This window comes from Corapipo altera, unplaced genomic scaffold, assembly GCF_003945725.1.
Source record: "Corapipo altera isolate COAL_440 unplaced genomic scaffold, ASM394572v1 55, whole genome shotgun sequence".
Lineage (NCBI taxonomy): Eukaryota > Metazoa > Chordata > Aves > Passeriformes > Pipridae > Corapipo > Corapipo altera.
This window is the reverse complement of record NW_020884882.1, coordinates 790,476-814,326: the sequence shown is the minus strand read 5'-3', so window position 1 is coordinate 814,326 and position 23,851 is coordinate 790,476. Positions and strand designations below refer to the sequence as shown.

The 23,851-nt window shown below is 46.3% G+C and overlaps 2 protein-coding genes across 6 annotated transcripts in view; one reads left to right on the top strand and one right to left on the bottom strand.

Moving 5' to 3' along the window:
- Positions 1–2,893, top strand: part of RBM15B (RNA binding motif protein 15B) — a 3,453-nt gene extending 560 nt beyond the window's left edge. Inside the window, exon 2 of the mRNA XM_027640284.1 lies at positions 92–2,893. Within this exon, the coding sequence (XP_027496085.1) occupies positions 92–2,612 (2,521 nt within the window). The 3' untranslated portion in view covers positions 2,613–2,893. The remainder of the gene's footprint in view (positions 1–91) is intronic.
- A 5,264-nt stretch (positions 2,894–8,157) lies between these two features.
- DCAF1 (DDB1 and CUL4 associated factor 1) overlaps positions 8,158–23,851 on the bottom strand; it is a 50,413-nt gene continuing 34,719 nt past the window's right edge. For 3 of the 5 annotated variants that reach the window (XM_027640260.1, XM_027640261.1, XM_027640259.1), the window contains exons 23-25: positions 20,190–20,198; positions 13,042–13,297; positions 8,158–9,144 (exon numbers count right to left, since the gene is read on the bottom strand). In XM_027640260.1, the coding sequence (XP_027496061.1) occupies positions 9,086–9,144; positions 13,042–13,297; positions 20,190–20,198 (324 nt within the window). In that variant the 3' untranslated portion in view covers positions 8,158–9,085. Of the gene's footprint in view, positions 9,145–13,041; positions 13,298–20,189; positions 20,199–21,669; positions 21,921–23,851 lie in introns of those variants that run through there. The other 2 variants (XM_027640262.1, XM_027640263.1) reach the window with 2 other exon arrangements.

Here is a 23,851-nt window from a genome sequence, read left to right as displayed (position 1 = left end):
GGGACAAGTCCACGCCCGGCGGCGGCGGAGGCGGCGGCACCACCACCAGCAGCAGCAGCGGCGGCGGCGGAGGCGGCTCCAGCTCCCGCAGCCACCGCGGCGATGAGCGCGCCGGCGGCGGCGGCGACTCGAACCACCGCCCGGCGGGCAGCGGCTCGGCCTCAGGCGCCCGCGGCGGCAGCCAGGCCGCCCCCTCCTCCTCCTCCTCCTCCTCCTCCTCGTCCCGGGCGCTCGGCGTGCCCAAGGCCAAGGCGCTGCCGGGCGCCGTGGTGGCCCCGTCGCTGCTGCTGGCCGGGCCGCCGCCGGGCGCCGCGCCCTCGCTGCTGCTGGCGCCGCTCGGGGGCTCGGCCGGGCTGGCCGGGGAGCCGCCCGGCTCCTGCGAGTACAAGACGCTGCTGGTGAGCGGGCTGAGCGCGGCCCTGCCCGACCAGCTGCTGGAGGACGGGCTGTTCCGCCTCTTCCAGCGCTTCGCGGGCGGGGGCGCCGGGGACATCAGTGTCAAGCTCTCGCACACGCCCGAGCTCGGCCGCGTCGCCTACGTCAACTTCCGACACCCCGGGGATGCCCGCGACGCCCGGCGGCACGCCCGCGCCCGGCAGCTGCTGCTCTACGACCGGCCGCTCAAGGTGGAGCCCGTGTACCTGCGCGGGGGCCGCCGCAGCCGCACGCCGCCCCCCGCGCCCTCCCCGGAGCCGCTGGGCTACCTGCCGCCCTTGCACAGCGCATACCAGTACAAGCAGCGCTCGCTGTCGCCGGTCACCAGCCCTTTGCTGCGGGAACCGCGGCCCCGCCACGCTCACGCCGCCGCTGCCGCCTTCGCGCTGGAGGCAGCGGCCATCGGGCTGTCCCGGGAGCGGGAGCGCGCCCTGGATTACTACGGGCTGTACGACGAGCGCGGCCGCCCCTACAGCTACCCCATCGTGGCCGAGGAGGACCTGATGCCCGAGGATGACCAGAGGGCCACCCGCAACCTCTTCATCGGCAACCTGGACCACAACGTGTCGGAGGTGGAGCTGCGCCGCGCCTTCGAGAAGTACGGCATCATCGAGGAGGTGGTGATCAAGCGCCCTGCGCGCGGCCAGGGCGGCGCCTACGCCTTCCTCAAGTTCCAGAACCTGGACATGGCTCACCGGGCCAAGGTGGCCATGTCGGGCCGCGTTGTTGGCAGGAACCCCATCAAAATTGGCTACGGGAAAGCCAACCCCACCACCCGGCTGTGGGTGGGGGGCCTGGGCCCCAGCACCTCCCTGGCCGCCCTGGCCAGGGAGTTCGACCGCTTCGGCAGCATCAGGACTATTGACTACGTGAAGGGCGACAGCTTCGCCTACATCCAGTACGAGAGCCTGGACGCCGCCCAGGCCGCCTGCGCGCAGATGAGGGGCTTCCCCCTGGGTGGCCCGGAGAGGAGGCTCCGAGTGGATTTTGCCAAAGCAGAAGAGACGAGATACCCGCAGCAGTACCAGCCCGCGCCGCTGCCCATGCACTACGAGCTGCTGGCCGATGGGTACAGCCGGCACCGGAGCCTGGAGCAAGACTTGAGGGTGCGGGATAGGACTCCTCCGCACCTCCTGTACTCGGACAGAGACAGGAGCTTTGTGGAGGCAGACTGGGCCAGCCCTGCCAAAAATGCCGAGCGCAGGAACAACCTGGAGAGCTACAGCCGGTCCGTGCGCAGCAGGAGCGGGGAGCGCTGGGGCGGCGACGGCGACCGCAGCGTGCCCAAACCCTGGGAAGAGAGGCGGAAACGCCGGAGCCTCTCCAGCGACCGCGGGAGGACTACTCACTCGCCTTACGAGGACAGAAGCAGGACAAAGGCCAGTGGGCCAGCTCTAGACCGCAGCCCTGACAGGGCTCGCAAGGAGAATCACACTACAGAACCCGGGGCCGAGAAAGAGCAGAGCAACTCCCTCCAGAACAATCGCCACGCGGCTGAGGAGAAGCCCCATCGCGAGCCATCCGATGCTCCCCAGCCCAAAAAAAGGGACAGCGAACGCAATCATCGAACTGGTGAATCGGAATCAAAAACTCACGAGGAGCCAAAATCCGAGACCAAAAAGCTAAAGAATTTATCAGAATATGCTCAGACACTGCAGCTTGCTTGGAATGGGCTTCTTGTGCTAAAAAACAGCTGCTTCCCCACCTCTATGCACATCCTGGAGGGAGACCTGGGTGTCATCAACGGACTCCTCAAAGACCATTCGTCCGGCGGGAAGTTGACGCAGCTCAAAATCGCGCAGAGACTCCGGCTGGACCAGCCCAAGCTGGACGAAGTCACCCGCCGCATCAAACAAGGCAGCCCCAACGGCTACGCCGTGCTCCTGGCCACCCAGTCCGCCCCGGCAGGGGCAGGGGCCGAGGGGACCTTCCCTGCTGTGGAGCCTGGCTTGCAGCGACGGCTTCTCAGGAATCTGGTCTCCTACTTGAAACAGAAGCAGGCTGCTGGGGTTATCAGCCTGCCCGTGGGAGGGGCGAAGGGCAGGGACAGCACAGGCATGCTTTACGCGTTCCCTCCTTGCGAGTTCTCTCAGCAGTACCTCCAGTCAGCACTAAGGACATTGGGGAAGTTAGAAGAAGAACATATGGTGATAGTTATAGTCAAAGACACTGCCTAGCCCACACTGTCTTTTCAAATTTCATGTTTTCTTTGTGTGTCACACAACCCAGTTGTTTTTAAGGCTGATCATTTTGGCTGAGGCTCAAAACACCTCGGCCAAAGTGGTAAGATTTTTAGTTTCTAATTAATTTTAATACCTATAATATCTATTAAAATTTTAAATAGAGCCCATTTTATTCGTTTTTAATATGTGACACTGTCCGCTGTTGTTCTGTATTTTTATTTTTTAACTGTATGAAAAGTTGTCAGTAAAGCCTTGTTCACTGATGGATTTCTAAACTTGTGCGGTATCCGAGTTCTTACGGCCCAGGAAGGGCCAGTTCCCTGTGCAGGAGCATCCAGGTGAGGCCCCAGCTTGGTTCAGTTTCTCAGACTCCAGCCTTCTGCACCTCCTTCATCTTTATATGTGTCCTTCAGGGTGGGAGGGGAAGGGGGTTCTTTGTGCTGCATGAGAGACTCAAAGGTTGGTTCTCTTCTTTTTTTCTGTCCTGTTTGCTTTTTATTTCATAAATTTGAGTCTGGATGCATTCCTGTTGAGTCTCTGAGGATAGAAGCTTCCCAGGAAGCCAGCTGCCAAGGAAGCAAATCCTGATCAAGAGTAGAACTGGGTTTTATACACAACAAAAAATTACAGTTGATAATTAATTGGCAAAAAGTTTGCTGCTAAGGAGTCAACCCTGTATTCAAGTTGGTGAGCTTTGAGAGCACTGATACATCTCAGCCATAGAAGCTCTTGGATAAAACAAAAGAGGTTTGACATTCCCAGTTTTTGTAAAAGGAAAAAAGCGAAGCAGGAGAAAAAAAAAGGTGATTTAAGGGGGAACCCTCTTGGGCCCATTGTAGATGTGGACAAGCAGAGGACACAAAGGTATTTGGTGAGCTGGAGCTGCCATTTGCACAGTCCATCACGTTGCACTACCTGAAATCCGTAATTGAAAAATGGCAATTTTTTTTTTTTTTTCTGAAGTTAAAGCTTGTTTAACTCTTGTAAGCTTGTTAAGGCTTACAGGGAAAGAGAGAAACATGTCTGAGAACGTGTTACGTTACTGCAGGTGACCTGTGACTGTTGGAACCGCTGGAGATCAAAGTTGGAGATCTGAGATGGGGTGGGTCCATCACCCTTGCCGTCTGTGGTAGGAGGTGGTTGTTAGGAGAGGCCAGGACCTCTGCACCTCTTGAGTGCTCAGCAACATAAGGATGTGGTAACGAGTCCAAATTGGAGTTAAAATCCACACTGTTAGGTTTGGGGATATTTTTATTTTTTAAAACGATGCCTGTAGATTTTAGGAAGCTCACAGAAAATTGTGTGGGATTAAAAACACTAAAGTTTCTTTACATTTGCAGGGGGGTTTTTGTTTGTTCTGGTGGTAAGCAAGTGAACAAAATCCTGGGAGAACCAGAGTCTGTCTTGCACCACTCTCTGTGACCCAGCAACTCACTTGCTGATGGCTGCCAAAGGCCCTTCTAAAACTGCTCTCAGGTATGATTGGTGTCAAAACCTATTTAGCAGGGAGCATAACTCAGTGTGAGATGCTTTTATTTTTTTATTTTTTAACCCTGCAGTGTCACAGTAGGGACATGGTCATGTGTGAGCAGTTGCCTAATTTAATAATGTGTTGATATCAACAAGTGTGGGTTGGTTTGTTGAGTTTTGGTTTGTTATTTTAACATTCAATACTGTGATTATATTAAAAGTAAATCTAATGAGTTAGTGTGATCAGGAGGGGGTTTGCATTTCACTTGATGCATCTTCTGTACCCCAGAAAATGTTAATTCTGTCCGTAAGGGCCCGAGTGCAGCTCGGAGGCCACGGAGGGTGTTGTCCATGGGGGTGCAGGCACAGGTCAGGGAGAGGTGAGCTGGCTGCTCTGCCAGGAGCAGCAGGGACCTGGGAAAGCTGTGGGGGCAGAGGAGCAACTCCAGCACTCCCAGCCGCCCTCCAGGCTGGCTGCACTGGTGGCACAGGGAGGTGCAGGGGAGCTGGACTGCCCCGGCTTTACAAGGTTACAGGAACAAGGACTTAAACCTTGTGACCGAGTCCCCGATGCTGTTGTACCGAAGACAGTGTCAAATGTCAACAATTGTAAGATTAAGTGTTATCTGAAACCAAGTGCTATTAAATGCCCCTCATGGCCGAGTCCTAGAGTGATTTAGAGCCTTTTGTGGGAGTCTCCTGTGCATTGGAGGTGTCCTGGAAGTGTCCTGCAGCCTGAGGCAGAGCGTGTCGTGGTGCCACAGCAGTGCCTGCCTGGCTTTGTGGGGGCAGGGAGCTGTAGCTCGAGCTGCTGTGGCGTGGCCTCGTGTGTGTCTTTGCGTGTGTTATGGTGTGTGAATGTGAGGAATTGAAAGGAAAAAAAAAAAGCTGCAACCGCTCCTGGCAAGGGAACAGCCTGAAATCCCCCATCTCCCACTTCCCTTGTGAAATCAGTAAATAGGGTTATTTAGAAGGTAAATGTCATCATGAGTTGGGTTGGGTAAGAGTTTTAATGATGGGATCTCTGTTCCCAGAGAGGGGCTGATGGGTGTGAGCATGTGTGCATGGACCAAACAGATTTCCCTCCTACCAACAAATTAAAAGGAGAAGTCAGAGAGTTAAGGAAAAAATACCTGAGAGAGAAGCAGCAGCATCTCTCTGACATGATGACCTGAGCCTCACTGCTCCCTGGCATGCAAGGGAGCCACAGCCTTGTTTGAACAGACTGTGCCAAGGCCAAAGGACCTGTCCTGTAGTTGTGTCCTCCTTCCCATCCCTTCACACTTGTATCCAGGCTGGTCCAAGAGAAACAGGCCTGAAAAAGGCTTGACAATTACAGCAAAATAACACTACATCTGTATCTTACAGCATCAAAGACTTGTCCCTTAAACTGGGATGGGCTGCAGTTCTGGGGAGAAGATCCACGATATGGGGCAGGCCTGAGACACGGTGATGTAGGAAGATGTGGGGTATGACAGTGCTGGGGGGTTTGGGAGGTGGGTGTGCCTTTCAGCCCGGGACAGTAGGAGCAGTGGGGTAATCACAGCAGGGTAATGGTCTGGGCTCTCTGAGGGTGCTCTGAAACTCAAGTGGGACTGGGTGTGTGAGAGGATGGGTTGGCTGATCTGAGAGCATTAGTGCTCAGACTGAGCTACTCCATCTTTTATTTTAAACACTCCTTCAGCAAACATTTGGGTCTTTAACTTCAGCTGCTGGCTGCCTTTACTACAAAAAAAAACAACCAGGGATGAGGGCCAGCCCTGGGTGTGCTGTGACCAGTGCTGAGGAGCCCATCACACCTCAGTCACCACCCTTCCCTGACACAAAGGTTAAGCCACTGCCCAGCCCCGGGGTTTGTACCCTGCTCTCCCAGGGACGTGCTCTCCCTCCCAGGTGCTGGCACGGGCATTCCACAGGCTGTGCTCCACCGAAGGGTGTTGCTGCACCAAATGGGCCAAGCAGTTACTTGGGGTTGGGTCCCAGAGTGAGGAGGACCACACATAGGAAGGACACTGACAGGAGGGCACAGGCTGTGCTGGGCTCGTCTCTGCTCACATTGTGGGAGGAAACACATCCTTCCTGCAGGGACTCCTCTCTGCTGCAGAGGTCGGTGGGTGTCTCAGCCAGCTGGCAGGACATTTAAATCTCCTTCCACCCCCTAAGCCAGGGCCTGTAACAGCTGCATAGAAGAAATATTGTATGGCATCACGTCAGCCATGTGCTGTGTGTATTCCAGAAGATTATAGGACTTTTTCCAAGCACTATGCTTTTAAATAAATTAAATCATGATGTCAGGGGGAAGAGGTGATTTTTCCAAATGCTGAGATTTTCCCCCCATCTCAAGTAGCTGCAGAATTATGGACTTAAACAAATAAATCCTTGCTAGTCCCCAAGTCTGAATCCTGATTTGCACCCAGGCTGTTACAGTCACCTGTTCCCCAGCACCCTTCAGTGACAACCCCCAGTAACACAGGGTTCAGGCAGCCTCCCTCAGCTGTGAATTTAACTTCAGAGAGGCTGGGTCTGCCCAGAACAGGCAGCAGGGGCTGCTTCAGCAGGTTTGGGGGGGTGACCTGCAGGCTCTACCTCCTTCAACACAAGGTAATGCCCAGACAGTCCCTTTGGCTCTGTCCAGTGAAGTCAAGGCAGGTGTGGGAGGGGAGAGCACTTAGAGCATACTTACAGCAGATGCACTTACAGATATATACTTACAGCAGCCCAGGTTCAAGTCAAATGTACACACAGGAGCTCCATCCTACGTGTTTTGGTTCTGTTTCACACAACTAGTAGGCAAATTTCTCTGAGCCAGCCCGGCCCAAACCAGCAGCACATGCTGCCTATTACAGCTGGGGTATAATGCCAGAACAAGACACAGGCATCTGGCACAGCAGTTCCCTGGTAGTAGTAGCTGAGTACATGCTTTACTTTCTTTTTCCTCCTCCTAAGCAGCACATTTTCTATGGTGAAGTCAGATAAGATGGTTTCTGATAAGGCAGAGGCTGCTTCCACAGCTGTTGGGTGGCATATCCGATTTTCAATCCCCTCATTTAATCAGAATGCTGCTCCAATTGCTGTCCTTAAATGCTGTAGTAATTGCAACTCGTTCATCTTTATCGACTCTGTAGGGTACAATTATCCATTATAAGTTGCAGCAGAACCTTTCTTTTTAATTATTAACAAGCAGCTCTGGGTAAGTGCATTAAGTAGATGCAATGCTTGAGGGAAGAAAAACTATCCCTTCTCTCAGTTAAAAAGGAAATCCTTCCTCTTCCAGCAGGGCCTTAAGCTTAGTTGAAATGCAGAGTTCATGGTGGAAAACTGGCTGTAGTGTCGAGTGAGAAGCCTCAAGTTCCCTGTTCTGCCTAAAACCCTATTCTGAAAGTGGCCAAAACAGAGAAAGGGTTAAAAAGTGAGTGGATGTTATCTGAACACCTGGGAATAAACAGCACAGGTAGTGGCCTTGTCCAGGCAAGCAGGGAGCACACTCACCTGCCAGCTCTGACCCGCAGGACGAAGCCGTGCAGTGGGTGCTGCACTGTGAAATCAAACACTCCACTGCCAGTTCTGAGGGCAGGGCCCTGGTCATGCACCAACAGGAGCCCCTGATTTGCGTTCTGCCCAGACAGCCACAGGGCAGCCTGGCAATGCCAGACCACAGGAGGAGGGCTGTGCTGCTCCCAGCTCCTGACACACACCAGGGAGGGGGTGAATTCTCTGGCTGAGCCACAGTGGACACTCCAGCACACCTTCACACACCACCACAGCCTGGCACCAAGCAGCACGTCCCAGCTCCCGCCTGGATGCCCACACTGGGAATTCCAGGCTGTCAAGCAACCCAAGTGATCAGACTGGAACCCACAGGCACTGTGCAATGTCCATCCTAATGGAGCCTGTGCTCCCAAAGCTCACTCCTGTTTACTCTGCCCTTCCTTCCTCGCTGCAGCCAGGCCACCAGCTACACCTGGCTGCTCTCCAGCCAAGCTCCACAGGCAGAGGGACCACCACTTTGCATGGCTGGCAGGGGAATGCATGGCTACAATGCACAGCCATAAACAGACACAGGATTTGTATTTAATTTTTTAATAAATACACTTTACATTAAAGAAAAAGGCCTTCAATTTGCAGTTTCCACACAGAGGGCAAGAAGGGAAAAAAAAACAAACAACCAAACAAAAAAGAAAGAAAGATTAAAAAACTTGAACCACAAAGGGCAGAGGGGAGAAAAAGGGCTCAAACTTCAATCCCAGATTCCCATGTCTTCAGGAATACCAGGCTCTGACTAGGCCCAGCCAGGATTTCAGCCTCCCACTACAGCTGGTATCACTATCTCCATTAGCAAACACTCCAGGGGCTCTTCCCTGGACAACAAAAGCATCTGGAACACACTGGTGCATTAGCAGGTATAACACCTGTAGTTCTTTTTTTTTAAAAATAAAATCATATTTAAAATAAAAATATTCTCACTCCTCAACAATATTAGAAATCATGATCCTCTTATTTCACTTGGTAGTTGCATAAATTTTAATTTTATTTAATTTTAAACAATTTTTCTCCCCTGAACCTACCCCATGGTAACAAGGTACTACAGGAATACAAAGGTCATCCCCTCTTTACTAGAACACTTGCCTTTTTTTTTCTTTTTATTTTTTTTTTATAAAACTATTTTTGTTCTTTAGGAAAGAACTTTATACAAAGAAAATATATTGTGAAATATCTTCAGAAGTTTCCTTGAAGAGGAGAGTCATCTCAGCCTAAAATAAAAAATAAAAAAAAAAAAAGGCAGAGAGAAATGAGGCCTAACCCCAGGTCTCTTTATTGAGACTTAGCCCCGAGCCTCCAGCTGACTCAAACCAACACAGCGGGCTGGCAGGAATTCCTCGGGTTCTCCCAGGAAAAGCAGGGCTGGGGTGCTCAGAACTGGTTTCCAATTTGGTCTCTGGTCTTCTGTTGGGAAGGGAGCATCTCCTCCTGCCAACACCCCACCCAGCAGCCGCTCCTCACTCATTCAGAGACAGGATTATGTCGTCCTCCAAGTCAGAGTTATCCGAGCTGTCGGCTGGAAAGGAGACACACGGGTTATGTTTGGTTTATGGCAGAGCACAGCTGTTGGGACACCCCTGCTCGAGGCCACAGCTCCTCAGCACTGACAGAGGCAGCCAGAGCCATTAGTGCTCCAAATCACTCAGCAGCAGCCAGGAAATCTGCACCAGAGCTTTCCTTCCCTGTTTAAAAGAGAAGCTCAGGGAGAGCAGCTTTAGCCAGTGCAGTTCCTATGAGCTCGCAGGTTTTCCCCCTGACAAGGTGGGGAGGACACCAGCAGTGAGCTGCCTGCACAGCTCTCCATGCCAGGGGCTGGACAGATGTAGCAGTCACTCCTCACAGCTGGACAGTTCCACCAGCCTGATGTGGTGAAATAGGGCTGCTGTGTAATGTGCATGGGGTAATTCATTATGCAGTGAGATGGACCCCTCTGAGGGAGAATCAATCCCTACATTCACAACCAGAACCTTCCTCTGGCAACCCAAATGTTTCAGTAATGAATTTAACTACATGGCACTCATTAAAGGTGACCTGAAAACTGTGCTTTTGCTGGTTTTCTTCATTGTGGTACAGAATAAAGACATGAAAGGATTTGCCAGAAGTAGTCTCACACACACACACTTGCTTTTATCTTAAAACATAAGTTCTCTACTCCCTCAGTTGTGCAAGAGGGGAGTGGTAGCAGCTCTGGCAAGCAAGAGGGCTCCTGCCTTACCTTAGAGGTGATGTTGGCTCTTTTTCTTATGTGAATTCATTGGATGCAGCAGTAAACTAGGTATTAAAAATAGTTAAAAAGAAAAGAAAAAGACACCAAGACTTCCTCTTAGCCATCTCAGTTATAGTGGATCTGTAAAATGCCTGTCAAGGTAAGCAAGGCCTTCTGGAAGGTTCATCCCTTCCCACACACTATCCTTAGGGGAAAAAAAAAAAATCACAGGCAAGCAGAGAGGGCACAAACCCTTTCCCCCAACCCTCCTCCCTGATGATCAGCCAGCTGCCCTTCCACTGTGATCAGCAAGGGATGCTCCATCTCACCATCCCTCAGACTGAGCCTAAGCTGAGGGTCATCAGTGCTCCCAGAACAGCCACAGCCACCTAAGGGTAGCTGGAGAACATCAGCCAGTGCTGCAGCAGCTACACTTACACAGTAAGAGGGAAAGAAGCATAAGCAAGATAACAATCCAGAAACTATGGGGATAAAGAGAAGCTGGAAAAGTTGGAGTTTTGGGGCTTTGTTGGGGTTTTTTTTAACCCCAGAGGAAAGCTCACTATTCTCCAGTGCACCACACAACCTTCCAATTTTGAGCTCTATGTCTATAGGTAAATCTGATTGCAGTTAACTGCTTACCATAGTTAGTTTGCATAGACCTGCCTGGAAGTTGCCATTTTGGATTACAGAAGAACAGGAAACAGAATCAAGAGTCAGCCATGCTGCTGGTGAGAATTCAATACACTTCTTCCATCCTATGTCACATGTGCATTTCAAAACATTACACCCAGCTGGCCCAGGAACAAGCTCCTGAAAGATCTGCACAATAAATACACTGCTTTGACAAACATATCTAACGTCCCCAAGGTGGTGACAAAAGGGGAGGAAGAGAAATTCATACTTAAAAGGTTCACCATGGACTATTCCCAAAAAGGAATCAGAACCTCTTCTAAAGCACAAGGAACTAAAGCCATTCTCACTCTCCTGTTTCAACTGTTCTTTGACTTACTTTGCTTTGAAACACACCCACTGTATGTTCACAGAATATGCTGAGTTGGAAGGGACCCATCAGGATCAGAGTCCAGCTCCTGGCCCTGCACAGGACTATCCCCAAGAGTCACATCATGTGCTTGAGAGTATTATCCAAAATCTCCTTGAGCACAGCCTTGCTGCTGTGCCCACTGCCCTGGGGAGCCCAACCATCCTCTGAGTGAAGAACCTCTTTCTAAAATCCAACCTAAACCTCCTGGCACAACTCCAGGCCATTCCCTGGGTGCTGTCCCTGGTCCCCAGAGAGCAGAGATCAGTGCCTGCCCCTCCCCAGGAAGTTGTAACTGCAATGAGGTCTCCCCCCAGTCTCCTCTTCTCCAGGCTGAACACACCAAGTGCCCTCAGTGTCCTCACATGGCTTCCCCTCAAGGCCCTTCATGATCTTTGTTGCCCTCCTTTGGACACTCTCTAATGGATTCAGATCTGTGCTGGCTGTGACCAATTGACTGTGTGGTCTTTCAGGTGTTTTCAATCCCTCCCAGAATAATCTCCATAACTTTATCAGGCACTGAAGTGAGACTGACAGGCCTGGAGTTTCTGGGGTCCTCCTTGAAAACTGGGACAACATTCAGCAGCCTCCAGTCAGCTGGAATCTCTCTGGATTCCCAAGACCACTTAAAAAAAAAAAAATCACTGAGAGAGGTTTTGTGATGACATCAGCAGCTCTTTGAGGATTCTGGGATGAATCCCATCAGGCCCCATATTTGTAGGGATCCAGCTGGATCAGCAGATCCAGCACAATTTCAGGGTCAACTGGGAGTTGATCATTCTCAGTCTTGGTTCTCCAGCTCAGGGCACTGAGACTCCCTTGGTCTGTCACCATGTTGAAGATAGAGGCAAAGAAAGCATAAACACCTCTGCCTTGTCTCTGTCCCTATTTGTGAGGAGACCATCTCCATCCTGGAATGGACCAATGATATTTCTATAGTGCCTATTGCCATTAATGTATTTGAGAAGACTTTTTTTTACTGCCCCCCATCCCCATTTCTGGCAGCTTCAACTCCAGTTCAGCTTTTGCCACACGATTTTTTTCCCTACAGTGGCAAGCAGCATCTCTGTATTCTTCCCAGGTCACTTGACCTTGCTTCCAGTCTCAGGAAGAGGCATCAGGCACTCCTGGCAACCTGTGACCTGGAGAGCTGCTTCTGCCATCAGCAGGTCTGTCTGTCTGGAGGCCTCTGACAGGGCTGGTCCAGTGACTCCCACAGCTCCAAGGGATCGAGCTTTACAGCGTGTCAACACCATAACTGAGAGAGCTTAAACTAATATGCTAATAAGACTGGGCTGAAAGGATCTCTTTGCTCTTTCTTACCATCTACTGACTCTGCTGCCTCTATTGGATGCTTCTGGATGATCAGAAACAAACCCCTCCTGCTCACTCTGCCTGCACGAACTGCCATGCTGTGCCCTCCCTGCTGTGCCACGCCCATTTGCCCACTCCTGTTCAGCATGTTCCAGTTTGCTCCTGCTCCCTGGAGCCCTTTAAAAGTCCCTTGATTACTCCTGGCACCACCCGCTCCTCATCCAGTTGGCTGCCCAGGGTCCCTGGGGTACACACACACACACACACACACACACACACACACTTTAACTTTCTAACCCAGTGGTTAGAAAGTTTTGTGGAGTTTGTGGAGTGCCAGAAAAAGAGAACAATTTAAACTGTATCCCAAAAGTTATGTTAGCTTCAGAACAGTCTGATAAGGGAAGTGAAGTCAGAAATGCCATGTTGGCTTTGCACTTCAAACCATTACAAAAGAGAAAGAACAGCACCAAGGACCAAAAGTGCTTCTTGTCCTTACAGGTACAAATGAGGCAGAGGACAGGGGAGGTAACAGTTAAACCTGTGTCCCCTTGAAGGGCAGGACAGGCAAGCAATCAGATAAGGCTTCTTCACCTGGAGTTTCTTGGCCTGCCAAGTTCTCACACACACACACCTGGGAGCACTTGAAGAAAGGAGATACCTCCTTTTCCAGAATGCACAGCTGTTCTCTCATATAAGAGCTGTTTTTACCAGCAGATTACCTAGAGAGGCCACAGATGAACACGGATGATAATCTGTGCCTCAGTTAAGTCATTTCAGGGGAGATTTAGATGCTGCATGTTTGTCAGGACCTTAACCAGAGGACAAGCTCACCAAGCTGGGCACACACTTACTATCTCCAAGAATCAGCTCGACTTCCTCATCAGCATCAGAATCCTCATCTTCACCCTCATCTCCCTCTTCCAGGAGGTTGGCAATCTCCTCATCATCGGAGGGAGAAAAGTCATTTTCTCCATCCTCACCAGCATTCTCGTTGTTCTCATCCTCCTCCAGCTCAGCCTCCAGCAGCTGGTCTGTATCTAGTTCATCAAGGTCATCTGTGTCATCATCATCTTCATCATCATCTTCTTCCTCTTGCTCCTCTTCCTCCTATAAAGACAGCAAACAGAGGCTATTGCAGACACTAAGACAAATGTAAAATGGAATAAGAATAATTGAAAAAAACATACCTATAGTTTTCACTTCTCCCCATATCCAGGTATCACACATTATGAACACACTCCCATCTCCCATCTAAGCACTCTCTCTCTCCACAGCTACAGAACATCACATGTTAGATCACTTCCAGGCCTGCAAAGTCCTGTCTGCAAAGTGCTGGTGCAACACAGGTACCCTTGGCTCAAGCTCCGCTCCAGTACTGGCCACCAACATGTGTCATCACAAGGCACTCTTGAGAAGGACATGCAGTAAGACCTGTTAATCCATGGCTTTGTTGCTAGTCTTGTGCAAACTGCTTTAGTTTCAGCTGGACCAAACCCTCTGCTTGTCATCAAACAGCATGCACGTTCTGTCCCTGCCATTCCCTAAACCAATCCCTGAAGCAGCTTTGGATGACAGAACTGTTTAAAGCAGCTCAGAGGTCTCATCTTTGGTATTTACCTATGGATCAAGATCTTTCTCTATCAAACTATAAGAATTTGAATTCCTGAACTCCTCATTGCACAGATGAAATCCAGAAATCTGTGTGTAACAAGAGAAGACCAAGTGGGAAGGAGCTGTCACAGTCCTTCTATCCTTCTTCCAGACAATCTGCCAGCACAAGCCAAGCTCCAGGAGGTCTCCAGGACTAAAAGGGTTCAGTGCACCTGATCATCTCAGAGCCACAGCCTGTTTCTCTAACAGAGCTCTCATGTGGCAGGGAGGCAGCTCTCAACTCATTTAGCCTTAATTGCCCCTTTGCTTCGGGAGGGAACACATTCTGCAAAATTAGGAAGCAATTAAGATAGACATCTAACAACCCACTTCAAGGGATGGTTTGGTCCTCAAGCTCACCACATTCCCACTGTGCTATTTAGACTGCTGCATCTTCAGATCTAAAAGGACAGAGGAAAGTCCTTTGCTGTCATCTCCCCAACCTACTTTTTCTTCAGTCAGTGCTATAAAAAGCCCACCACACCCACACAAATCCAACATCTGTCACAGGCAAGAGAAACAAGGAATGCCAGGAAGCCTGACCAAACTGTATTGTTTCTTCACTTGGAAAAGGCAGCCAAGTCTCCTCTGCTGACCAGAAGTGCCCTGTTACTAAATGGAGATTACAGTATAAAAGCATTGGTTTGCTATACTCAGTTTTCTTGTATCAAGAGCTTGTATTAAGTGTAAAATTAAAACCAACCTGTATGAAAGCCTGTGCTTATTTTAGTCAACTATAAACTTAATACTTTGAGTCAATGGGTCTTCAAACAAACAGACATTGCTTTTTGAATTGCATACACATTGGGAGAGGAAATACCTTACTTGCACTTCACAGTTTTAAACTGCAATGTCATAATGTGTATAATTTTCCATAAAATATATTGAGTATAAAAGCTTTTGTCTTAATAATTTGAATTTATTTTTGCTCTATGCAGTACCTGCAGAAAGACCAGTGTCTTAAAGCTTATCACTCTACTCAGAATTGAAAAACTGATTAAAAACTGAAAAAGGCAGGAGACTTTATTTTCTTTTTTCAGTCTCTAAACAGCTTTGAAGCAGAAAAGATATCAATTTGTTCAAAAAGCTTGGAAAAATTAAGCCAAATTTCTCTGTATCTGGAGCTAGAGACACACCTGAACTTTAGGAAAAAAGTATGTTATCTACAAGATTCATTTAGAGACCATGTAGGTAAAACCTAAAGGATTCTGAAATAAGTTAGGTACCCTCTTTGTTTCCACATCTGTGGAATTTCTGAAAGCATCTTTTTCTTAAATATATAGCCCACAAGGACTTAAAATGTCAGCCAGCCTCATTTGATTATGTTTCACATGTAATGTATTTATTAGAAACTGAAATACTATTTCATCAACATTTTCATTCAAGCTTAAGGCAAGGCATATATAGCAATATCCTTCAAATATAGGATGAAATTAAATATAGTTGTATTAAGGTAAAAATTCCTTCTGGCTGACAAGGGTAAGAGCCAAATTACACAGAAAGGTTGTATATTTTGCTGCAAATTAACTTTGAAGGATTATACCAACCAGTGAGGGAAAAAATACTTTATGAGAATACAAACAGCACCAGAAGAACCGAGATGTTTCCACTTTTACAGTTTAAATTACTTAATCTGAAGTAGGTGGTTAGAATTGGCCACACTCATTTAAAACCCACCTAGGAACAGTAAGATGAGATCAAAATTATACCTGTCATTGGTAAAGCAACCAAGGAGTCAGGTGTGTGTGTGGCAGTGTGACACACACAGTGACAGCCTTACAGAGCTGAGGAGTGATATATAACAGGGTTCAGGAGGAGCAACTTCATCCCTGAGAAACCTCTACCTTATATTTTAAAGAACCCAGACAGGAACTTGGACACTGTGATGCTTCTGCCAAGTAACAGGCAAATAAATCGTGCCTCTGAGCCACCCCTGAGCACAGCACAACCCTCTGCAGGCACAGTGCAGCACTCCCAGCTGGAATACACAGCTTGCACACACATGGGGAGAGCTCTCCTAAGAAAGCTCCAGAATTTCTGCACCCAGACCTAATCCGTGGGATAGACAGCTCAGAAAGGTGTGAGGGAGTACCAGGTGCAATCTAACACCATCCCATGCAAGTGATATCCAACCTGTTTCTGGGGATCCAGGATGAATCCTCGTCAGACACAACTGTCTCATGTTAGGGATCCATGCACAGGTGGAAAATGGCACACCTTCCACAGTGACTCAAACAAGCACTCTGAGTAAGAGCAGTGAAAAAAATCCTTGTGCCATGTCACAAGGGAAAACAGGCAGAACATTTATTCCAAACCATATCTGTTTCTGTAGGAAAAACCTGCAAAAGCAAGTTCCTGTCTACTCATCAGTCATTCCCAAGAGCTTTGGGCAATGACACAGGTACTGCTGGAAAACAGAACCAGCATGCACATCTATGTAAAACATCCAGGTACCTGTGCTCATCTTCCTCATGGGAGTAAACTGATCCACAGAACCCATGGGCCACCACTCTCCAGAGGACTTGAACAACACCAAGGAATTGCTTCAGCCATCACTAACTCCTTTAGATGCCTAAAGATATTCTTCTGTTTGGGTTGAAAATTTGCTTGGATCAGAATGTGAACTGTTCATGGAGTATTCACATTCCTCCTCTGCTTCCTTAGAGAATATTTTCCTCCCTCTCCAATGGAAGCTACTCCACAGCTGCCAGTTCCCTTTGCAGAAGGCACAAGGGTAGCACTACAGAATCCCAAACTGACCATCTCATAACCTTCCCCCTGTAAAACATTTTACCTCCCTATCAGCACTCTGACTCCCAGCCTGGTGTCTGTGTGTGCCCTGTGCTACAGCCAGGTGCACCATGACTGCAGTGCAGCCAGACCCATGTCTTCCCATGGAAATCATGGAAGATTACAAACAATCTCAACCTGAGGCTATGATGGAGGGAAAAAAAAAAGAAAAGAAAAAAAATCTAATGGTGCCTTTTAAATAGAGCAAGCAACACTCAGAGTGATGGGATGGAGTCCAGCTTTTGAATTAAGGATGTCACACTGCTCCCCATTTTAGTTACACTGGGATTCAGGTATATTAATTAGCTGTAGATAATTAAACTTTGGATTAATTTAAAGAGTTTTACCTTCATATATGTCAAGAGTAGAGTAATTTTGAGTACTCATTGACCCCTAATGAGATTCAAATTTGTAACTGGATATGATAGAGATATGTATTAACTTTATTAATTAATGGATATGAATTCTAGGGGATTTCTGTGTTATCTTCCTAACACTGCACCAATGTTACTCTTCTTCATGTCCAGCACACACAGTGTCACCAATGCAGGTGACACTGTGGTATCAACACACCTGGATGGCCAACTCTCTCTGCTCATCAAAAACACAGTGACACAATTATCATAAAAGAAATTTTTGTCTTGGAAACACTCACCCTATTTCCTACACAAAATGGCTTCCTGGCCCCACTCCCTGCATAAATACTTTACAGAATATTTCACCCCAGCTAAAGCAAAAAGGTCATGCAAGAATAAGGTGATGAACAAAGGTGACAATTTAAAGCAAATGAGAATAAACCAAAACCCAGTTATAATTGTAAGGGGACAGCAAAGAAGGAGGCTGCAATTTTAGTGTGGAATAACTATCCACAGGATAGGATGTCCACACAGGGACAGGCCCCAGTGTAACACAGAAATTGTTTAACTCATCTATTAAAGACTAGTTTAGGCTGAAAAAGACCATGTATACAAAGCATTTGTGTCAGTTTAATTCAAAAGGTCTTAAGAATATAAGTTAGTACTGTATAGTATCATCAGTTATATATTTTAGACAAGCATAAAGGATGCAGGAACTATCAGTTCTAGAATCAGACTGCACAATGGAACAATAATTTAAGTTTTCATCTTAAGATAAATCTCTCAACACTCACTAACTCACCCACACAGTAACATAAAGAGCTTCAAGACACAGTCTATGACCCTGGAACTGCTTTGAGGATGATTAAGAGGATTAAAGTGATTCCCATCACCTTTCTATCATGCCTGCATACAGGAAGATTTACAGAGATGTAGTAGTACAACAAAAGCTGGACATAAACTTACAGAAAAGTTGATTACATAGCAAAGGATTATCTCAAGATCATCTCAAAGCAAATTACTGGTAACTGAGCTCTACTACCAGTTTGCAATCTTACATAAAGATTCAGAAAGCAGAGTAGATTTGGTTCAATTAATTTATCATTTTTAACCACAAAGGAAAAAAACTAAACAACATCTCATCCCCTAAAGGAATGGCAAATACTGGGGTGGCTGCACTGGAACAAAAAAAAAATGCTTGAACTAATTCTTCATATTGCCAGTTTTTACAGACCATTCAAAGCTTAGTAAATACCTTTTGCACTTGTTCAGGCGTTATGTGTTTTCTGCCATATTGTTCTTTGATGCTTGTTTGCACAGCCTTCATCAGCTTTCATCATCATCATCACAGACTTCTTACTGTTCCCCTTTACCCAATCATTTTGCACACACAGAATTCACAAAATTTGTCTTTTTAGGTAGCACAGACTATTGATACTTAACATATTCCCTGGGGTTTATATCTCAAAAATTATTCAAAGGCTCAGGAAACCCCCATATTTCACTTACTCAAATTGATGCAAAACATGTTACCTAGGCAGAACTTTAACTTTTTGATCTTAACATGTTTCTGGAATGTATTCAAACACTAAATTAGAGTATGTACAAAGTGCTTCCAGGAAGTCTGACTTACAGCACTGCAGAGCTGCAGTTTATAAAAATAGACCAGCCCGCTTTTAAGCACTCTTAAGACTTTTTATAGTTTTTTTTACATTTCTCAAATCCAAAAAGATTTTATGACCACATGAACAGACTTGAGACTTCTCCACTGCAGATTACATAACCCCTCAAATTTATACTAGGCTGGCCTTTAACTGCCAAGACAAGAACCCACAGGTCTTTTTTGATTGTTGATATTCAGGCTGGAAATTTTTATTCAGTTTTGAGATTTACAGGTCACTGTTTTGTTGCTTATTTGACATGGCTTCAGCTGTTACAAAAAGCTTCATCTCACACCTGATTCACTTTTTCTTCCTCTCCCAGGAGCTGATTCACAGTGCAAAACAAGGCATTGCACCAATAGTTCTGTGCCCAGCTTCCTGTGACTGCTTTATGAACTGCTCAGCTGTCACCAGCCCCCTGCTCACCTCCATCATCACCTCCAAGTCAACACCTCTCACCTGCAGCTGCTTTCCAGCAACAGTCCCTTCCTCTGAAAACAGTCTCTATTGCACCTCTCAGTTTGAATCATGCCATATGGTATTGCTCTAACTATTCTTATCTTCCTCTGGGAGGCTGCCTTTTCTCTACCTTCAAAACACTTAATCCAACGTCAGGCGAAGCTTTTCCCACCATTTCAAATCTTTCAGCTCATATTTAATTCACTTCTGGATCTTGGTAGCCAAGTCTAATCATCTGCTTGAAAGTATCTGCTTCTTTAAGTTGCTTATTTCACCTAGGTTTGTTTTCTTTTTAAAGAAATTCATGTTTCCCATAATCTCATTATTTTGGTTAATTTATTTGTTTACTTCTCCCCCTCTTTCACCCTCCTTTCCCAAGTTTCTCCTAGAGCAAAGCAAACTCATTTTCAGTAATCTGATCCCCTCCAAATTATCAGTATTATTTTAATTACTCCCTATTTCCACCCTGGGAAGGGGCTTTGCTTTCATAAAAAAGAACTTACGATTTTCTGTTCAAATACAAGTTCCCTGAAGAATGTTTCACTCCAGAGGAATAAGTGTTTTAGCAATTTATCTTTCTCCACAGACAATCCTCTTGTCATATCTTCTGACAGCTGTTCTCTCTGCTCCCAAAGCAGCTGTGTAGCACGTTGGTCCTTTCTGAGCCTTTGCCATGCAATTCTCAGGAGTGACCACGTCTGCTTTTCAGTCACTTAAAAGTTTCTACCCAATTCCTCCCCCAACCACTTCTTAACACACTCCCTGAAGAAGGGGCAGTAGAAAAAGCTTAAATATAGCCAAAAGACTCCCTGGTCAAGCATGTAAGGAATTTCACTTGCTAGATTACTTAGTGTCTATCCCTCTCCTCAGCCAGCAAACCCATTTCCTATTATGTACCATTGAATTAATTCTAAGTATTCATCTCCCTCACACTACAAGGCTGCACCTGCTTTTACCTTCCTTTGCCACTTCTGTGTTAGAATTTCTACTTTTTCATAGCCATTAATGAGATCACAGAGCTAAAAAATGTAGAAGCCTGGGAATGTGCAGGAGTTACTATATGTAACAAGCAAGGAATCTTACCATGGGCTTCTACGCAGGTGTAGGTATGTGCAGATTTAATACAGGAAACAGCACACAGCGTGCAGTGTGTCACAGAGGCAAAACATGGAGTGGAGAAATAAAAAGCAGTTAATCTCTTAGTCTATGTAAGTAGGTTTAGCTTGTCTAAACTTACCTGTGATGAATGAAAAAGCATCCACAATACAGACAAACAAGAGCTTTAAAGGGAACGGGCCTCTGATGGATCGGGAGGTTCAGCTGGGACTCTTTGGATCAAACTCTGGTTTTGCCTATGGAATGCTTCCATTTTACCTGATGATGATCAATCTGACTCCAGTCACTGTTCTCTCTGAGGCATGTGCAAGCCATCATTTCACTTGAGATAAATGTGTTCTAACGTGACTGTTGATTCTCTGTGCTGTAGGGCTCAGAGATAATATATGGTGTGTACAGAACTAGGAACAATTTCTCAATTTGCTTCTCTTCCTTCCTCTCGCTGATCTCATGCTTTCTACTCACAAAAATAAGCTCATTCCTTTAATTCCATGACAAAGAACAACAGTGCATAAAGGAATTTCAAAATTTGGCAGGTAAATGAACTCTCTCTCTCTCTATGGACAAGAATTTGTTCCTTTGCTTTCTTAAGCTTCTGACTGGCATTTCTCATCACAGCTGAGGCAGCTTTTATTTTCTTGGATCCCAGCTATTCTGGGAATTCTAGAAAGATGTGTTAGGTGAGAGGAAGGACACCTTTGATTTCTGTCATTGAACAGCCAGAATATGCTTTTATCTCTGCTGAAGCAGTTTTACTCCATAATACTAAGTCTACCCTTCCAAAAATTCCAAATACTTCTCTAAGAATTTCTTATGTTTCAACTGAAAGCTACTGAAAATGGATTTTGAAACAGCAGAATAGGCTGAAGCGGCCACAGTTATTTGCTACTATCTAAAAAACGTGGTAACAAGTACTGAGAAAAAAATGTGGTAAGAAGCACTGAGAAAAAATTTCTTTTAAAAATGTGTTTTGGAGGACGCCTGTTCAAAAGATGTATCTGTTCTGTAAAAAGGTCTTTGACAGAAACCACTCTTTACTTAGGCTGCAACTAAGCTCAAAGATTCCTATTAAGGTGTGCAATAAACACATATTTATTATCACTTGAGACATTTGTCTGAAAATACTTGTTCCCAGCTATTATTCTGTAAACCATTTCATCTTGAGCAAGATTTCAAATCAAACCATATCTTTCAATGTTACAGGAACAGCTCCTGAAATGGACCTTCAGTTAATGGTCCCTGATGACATAAATCATTCAAGTCAGCTTGTAGTGGCAAAGCACCACCGTGGTCTGATGGGTCCCAAATACTTGTTCCAATATGGATTAAGGTTTGTGGGGTCTTTCCCCCAGCAAATCAATATCCACATGAAAAAAACCAAACCAACCACAGAACAGAACAGCAATAAAAGTACAGTTAAATTGCTGTTGCAGGCAGATAGGGGGAGAATCCTAAAAAAAAAAGTAGAAACTGGGATCACAAAGACCACATAGAAATCTGAGGAAAACATTACCCATCCTGGCTAAACCATATGTTAGAATAATGATTGTCTTTCGAGTCTTTATTGCCTTATCTCCAAAGCTTTCATTTCCCATCACCTAGAATTTTCTAAACCAATGCAAAAAGACAAATTACACACCTACCATCACCATTTCGATAGCCCAGAAGCACTGCAGGATAATTAACAGTTCTTCAGTTCTGGCAAAAGAAGTAGAACACACTTTATAGGACAGGGACAGCTAGGTGAAGCAATCTGCTGCTGAAGCTGCAAATGTCCCTCAGCATGACAACAACTGAGAATGTTATTTGAGCCTCAGAGATGTATCACCCATACATACCACAGAGAGAAAAACAGCCCTTAAACCACTAATATGGAAAGGACAATGAAAACAGGGAAGGAAAAATGCACAGACTGAAAATCTCAAAACCCACTCAGAAGATTACACTATCCAGAGCTCAGTTTTGAGCCTACTTTGTCTTCAGCCAGTGCCACTGGGTTTAGTTTTTCTGACCACTTCATATTTCTGGTCTCCTTTTCTAGCCCGTGGCACCTGACATTTCCTCTGAAACCCCTGGACTGCCTCACTGCAGAAGACAGTAGATTACCAAGTGAAACGGGGGATACTAATCAGCCAAGAAAGAGAAATAAGTAAGAATAGAGCAAGCTAACAACCAAAAGATGGTCCAGGCTCTGTACTAGTAGCTCAGACACACACCTGATTTTTGCTAAGTCTAACTCTGAAGGAGTGTATCAAAACAGTGGCAAATACAGCAGGAAGAAGAATTTGCTGCCAGACTGAAAAATAAGAAACCCTTGCATATTTCCATATAGACTGAACATAGTTTTGCAAATACTTGTGAGTGAGACTGTCAATTGCTGATGGATCCATTTAGACACTCACCCAGCACCAAGATAATACACAAAACTCATGGAAGTTCAAGGCAGAAGGACTAGTATTCCTGGAGTAAAACATCCAACAAAAGAGCCTGCAAAAGGACTCTCGCTAAGCACAAGACATCTTCACTTCCCCTCAGTTACCACAGTAAGTACAGACCACAGAGTATCAATATCCTTTAGCATTTGTTCTGTTCAACAGCTCTGGATTGCTGGCCATACCTAGGGAAAGGCAGTTTCCCAGAGACCTCACAGGAAAGGGTAGCACAACACCAGGGAAGAACTCAGCCACAGTGGTGCTGTTCTCCAGCACTGCCAATAAAACTACAAACATTTCCTGCAGCAGCACCACACACAAACCAGCTGAGTCAGCCTGATCATTTCATCTGAGGGCAATTTATGGAGCAGACCAGTTAATCTTCCAAGATTTGGATTGAGAAAGGAGGAGCAATAGAGTTTTGTTTCTTAAATTACAGAAGGAATGGAAAGATATCTACAGACCAACCATCCCCACTAGGTTCATTTTAAAGATGCTCAGTCTCCTGCTTTTCAAAAACCTGTCACAGAGCTATCAGCTGACATTTGTCAGAACTGACATCATGAGGCATTAAAATTTCAAGTAAAAAAAATGCCAGACAGATATTTTTCTCCACAGTTCTTAACTTATCTCTAGCACAATTTTTAAAGCAGTTTTATTCTGGATACATGACTTCCGAGCTAGGCTTGCCCATCAGACATCCTTCTATCTGAGTACTCACTACCTTCTGTACAGGCAAAAAAAGGTCCTCATAGACCCCTGTAGGTCAGATAGAAAAATACAAACATACACCAAGTCAAGGTGGGAATGCCCAGGGATCAAACAGATTAGTATCTGCTCTAAAAACCTTGACCAAAAAGATACCAGGTTCATGTTGATTCATATGGATTTCCCCCCCCCCATCATTTTCAAGAAAAAGATCAGAAAGCATCTTCTTCCAGCCAGAAGTGGTTTTAGAATCCCTGTGAGAAGTCCCAACAAGCTTCAAAGGTTATAACCAGTTTTTCAAACTCTAAATCACAGACACTAACTAGGCAAGTAGTGAACACCTACATAAGTGTGAGCTTACGTATACACAGAAAAATCCTTTCATGAGGAAACAAATTACTTTTGTTGGTCTCAACAGACAAGTGTGCCAGAGGGATTCCATCTTTCTTCTGGAAAACCTCTCCTCATTCTAGCTCAATGCTGGATGTC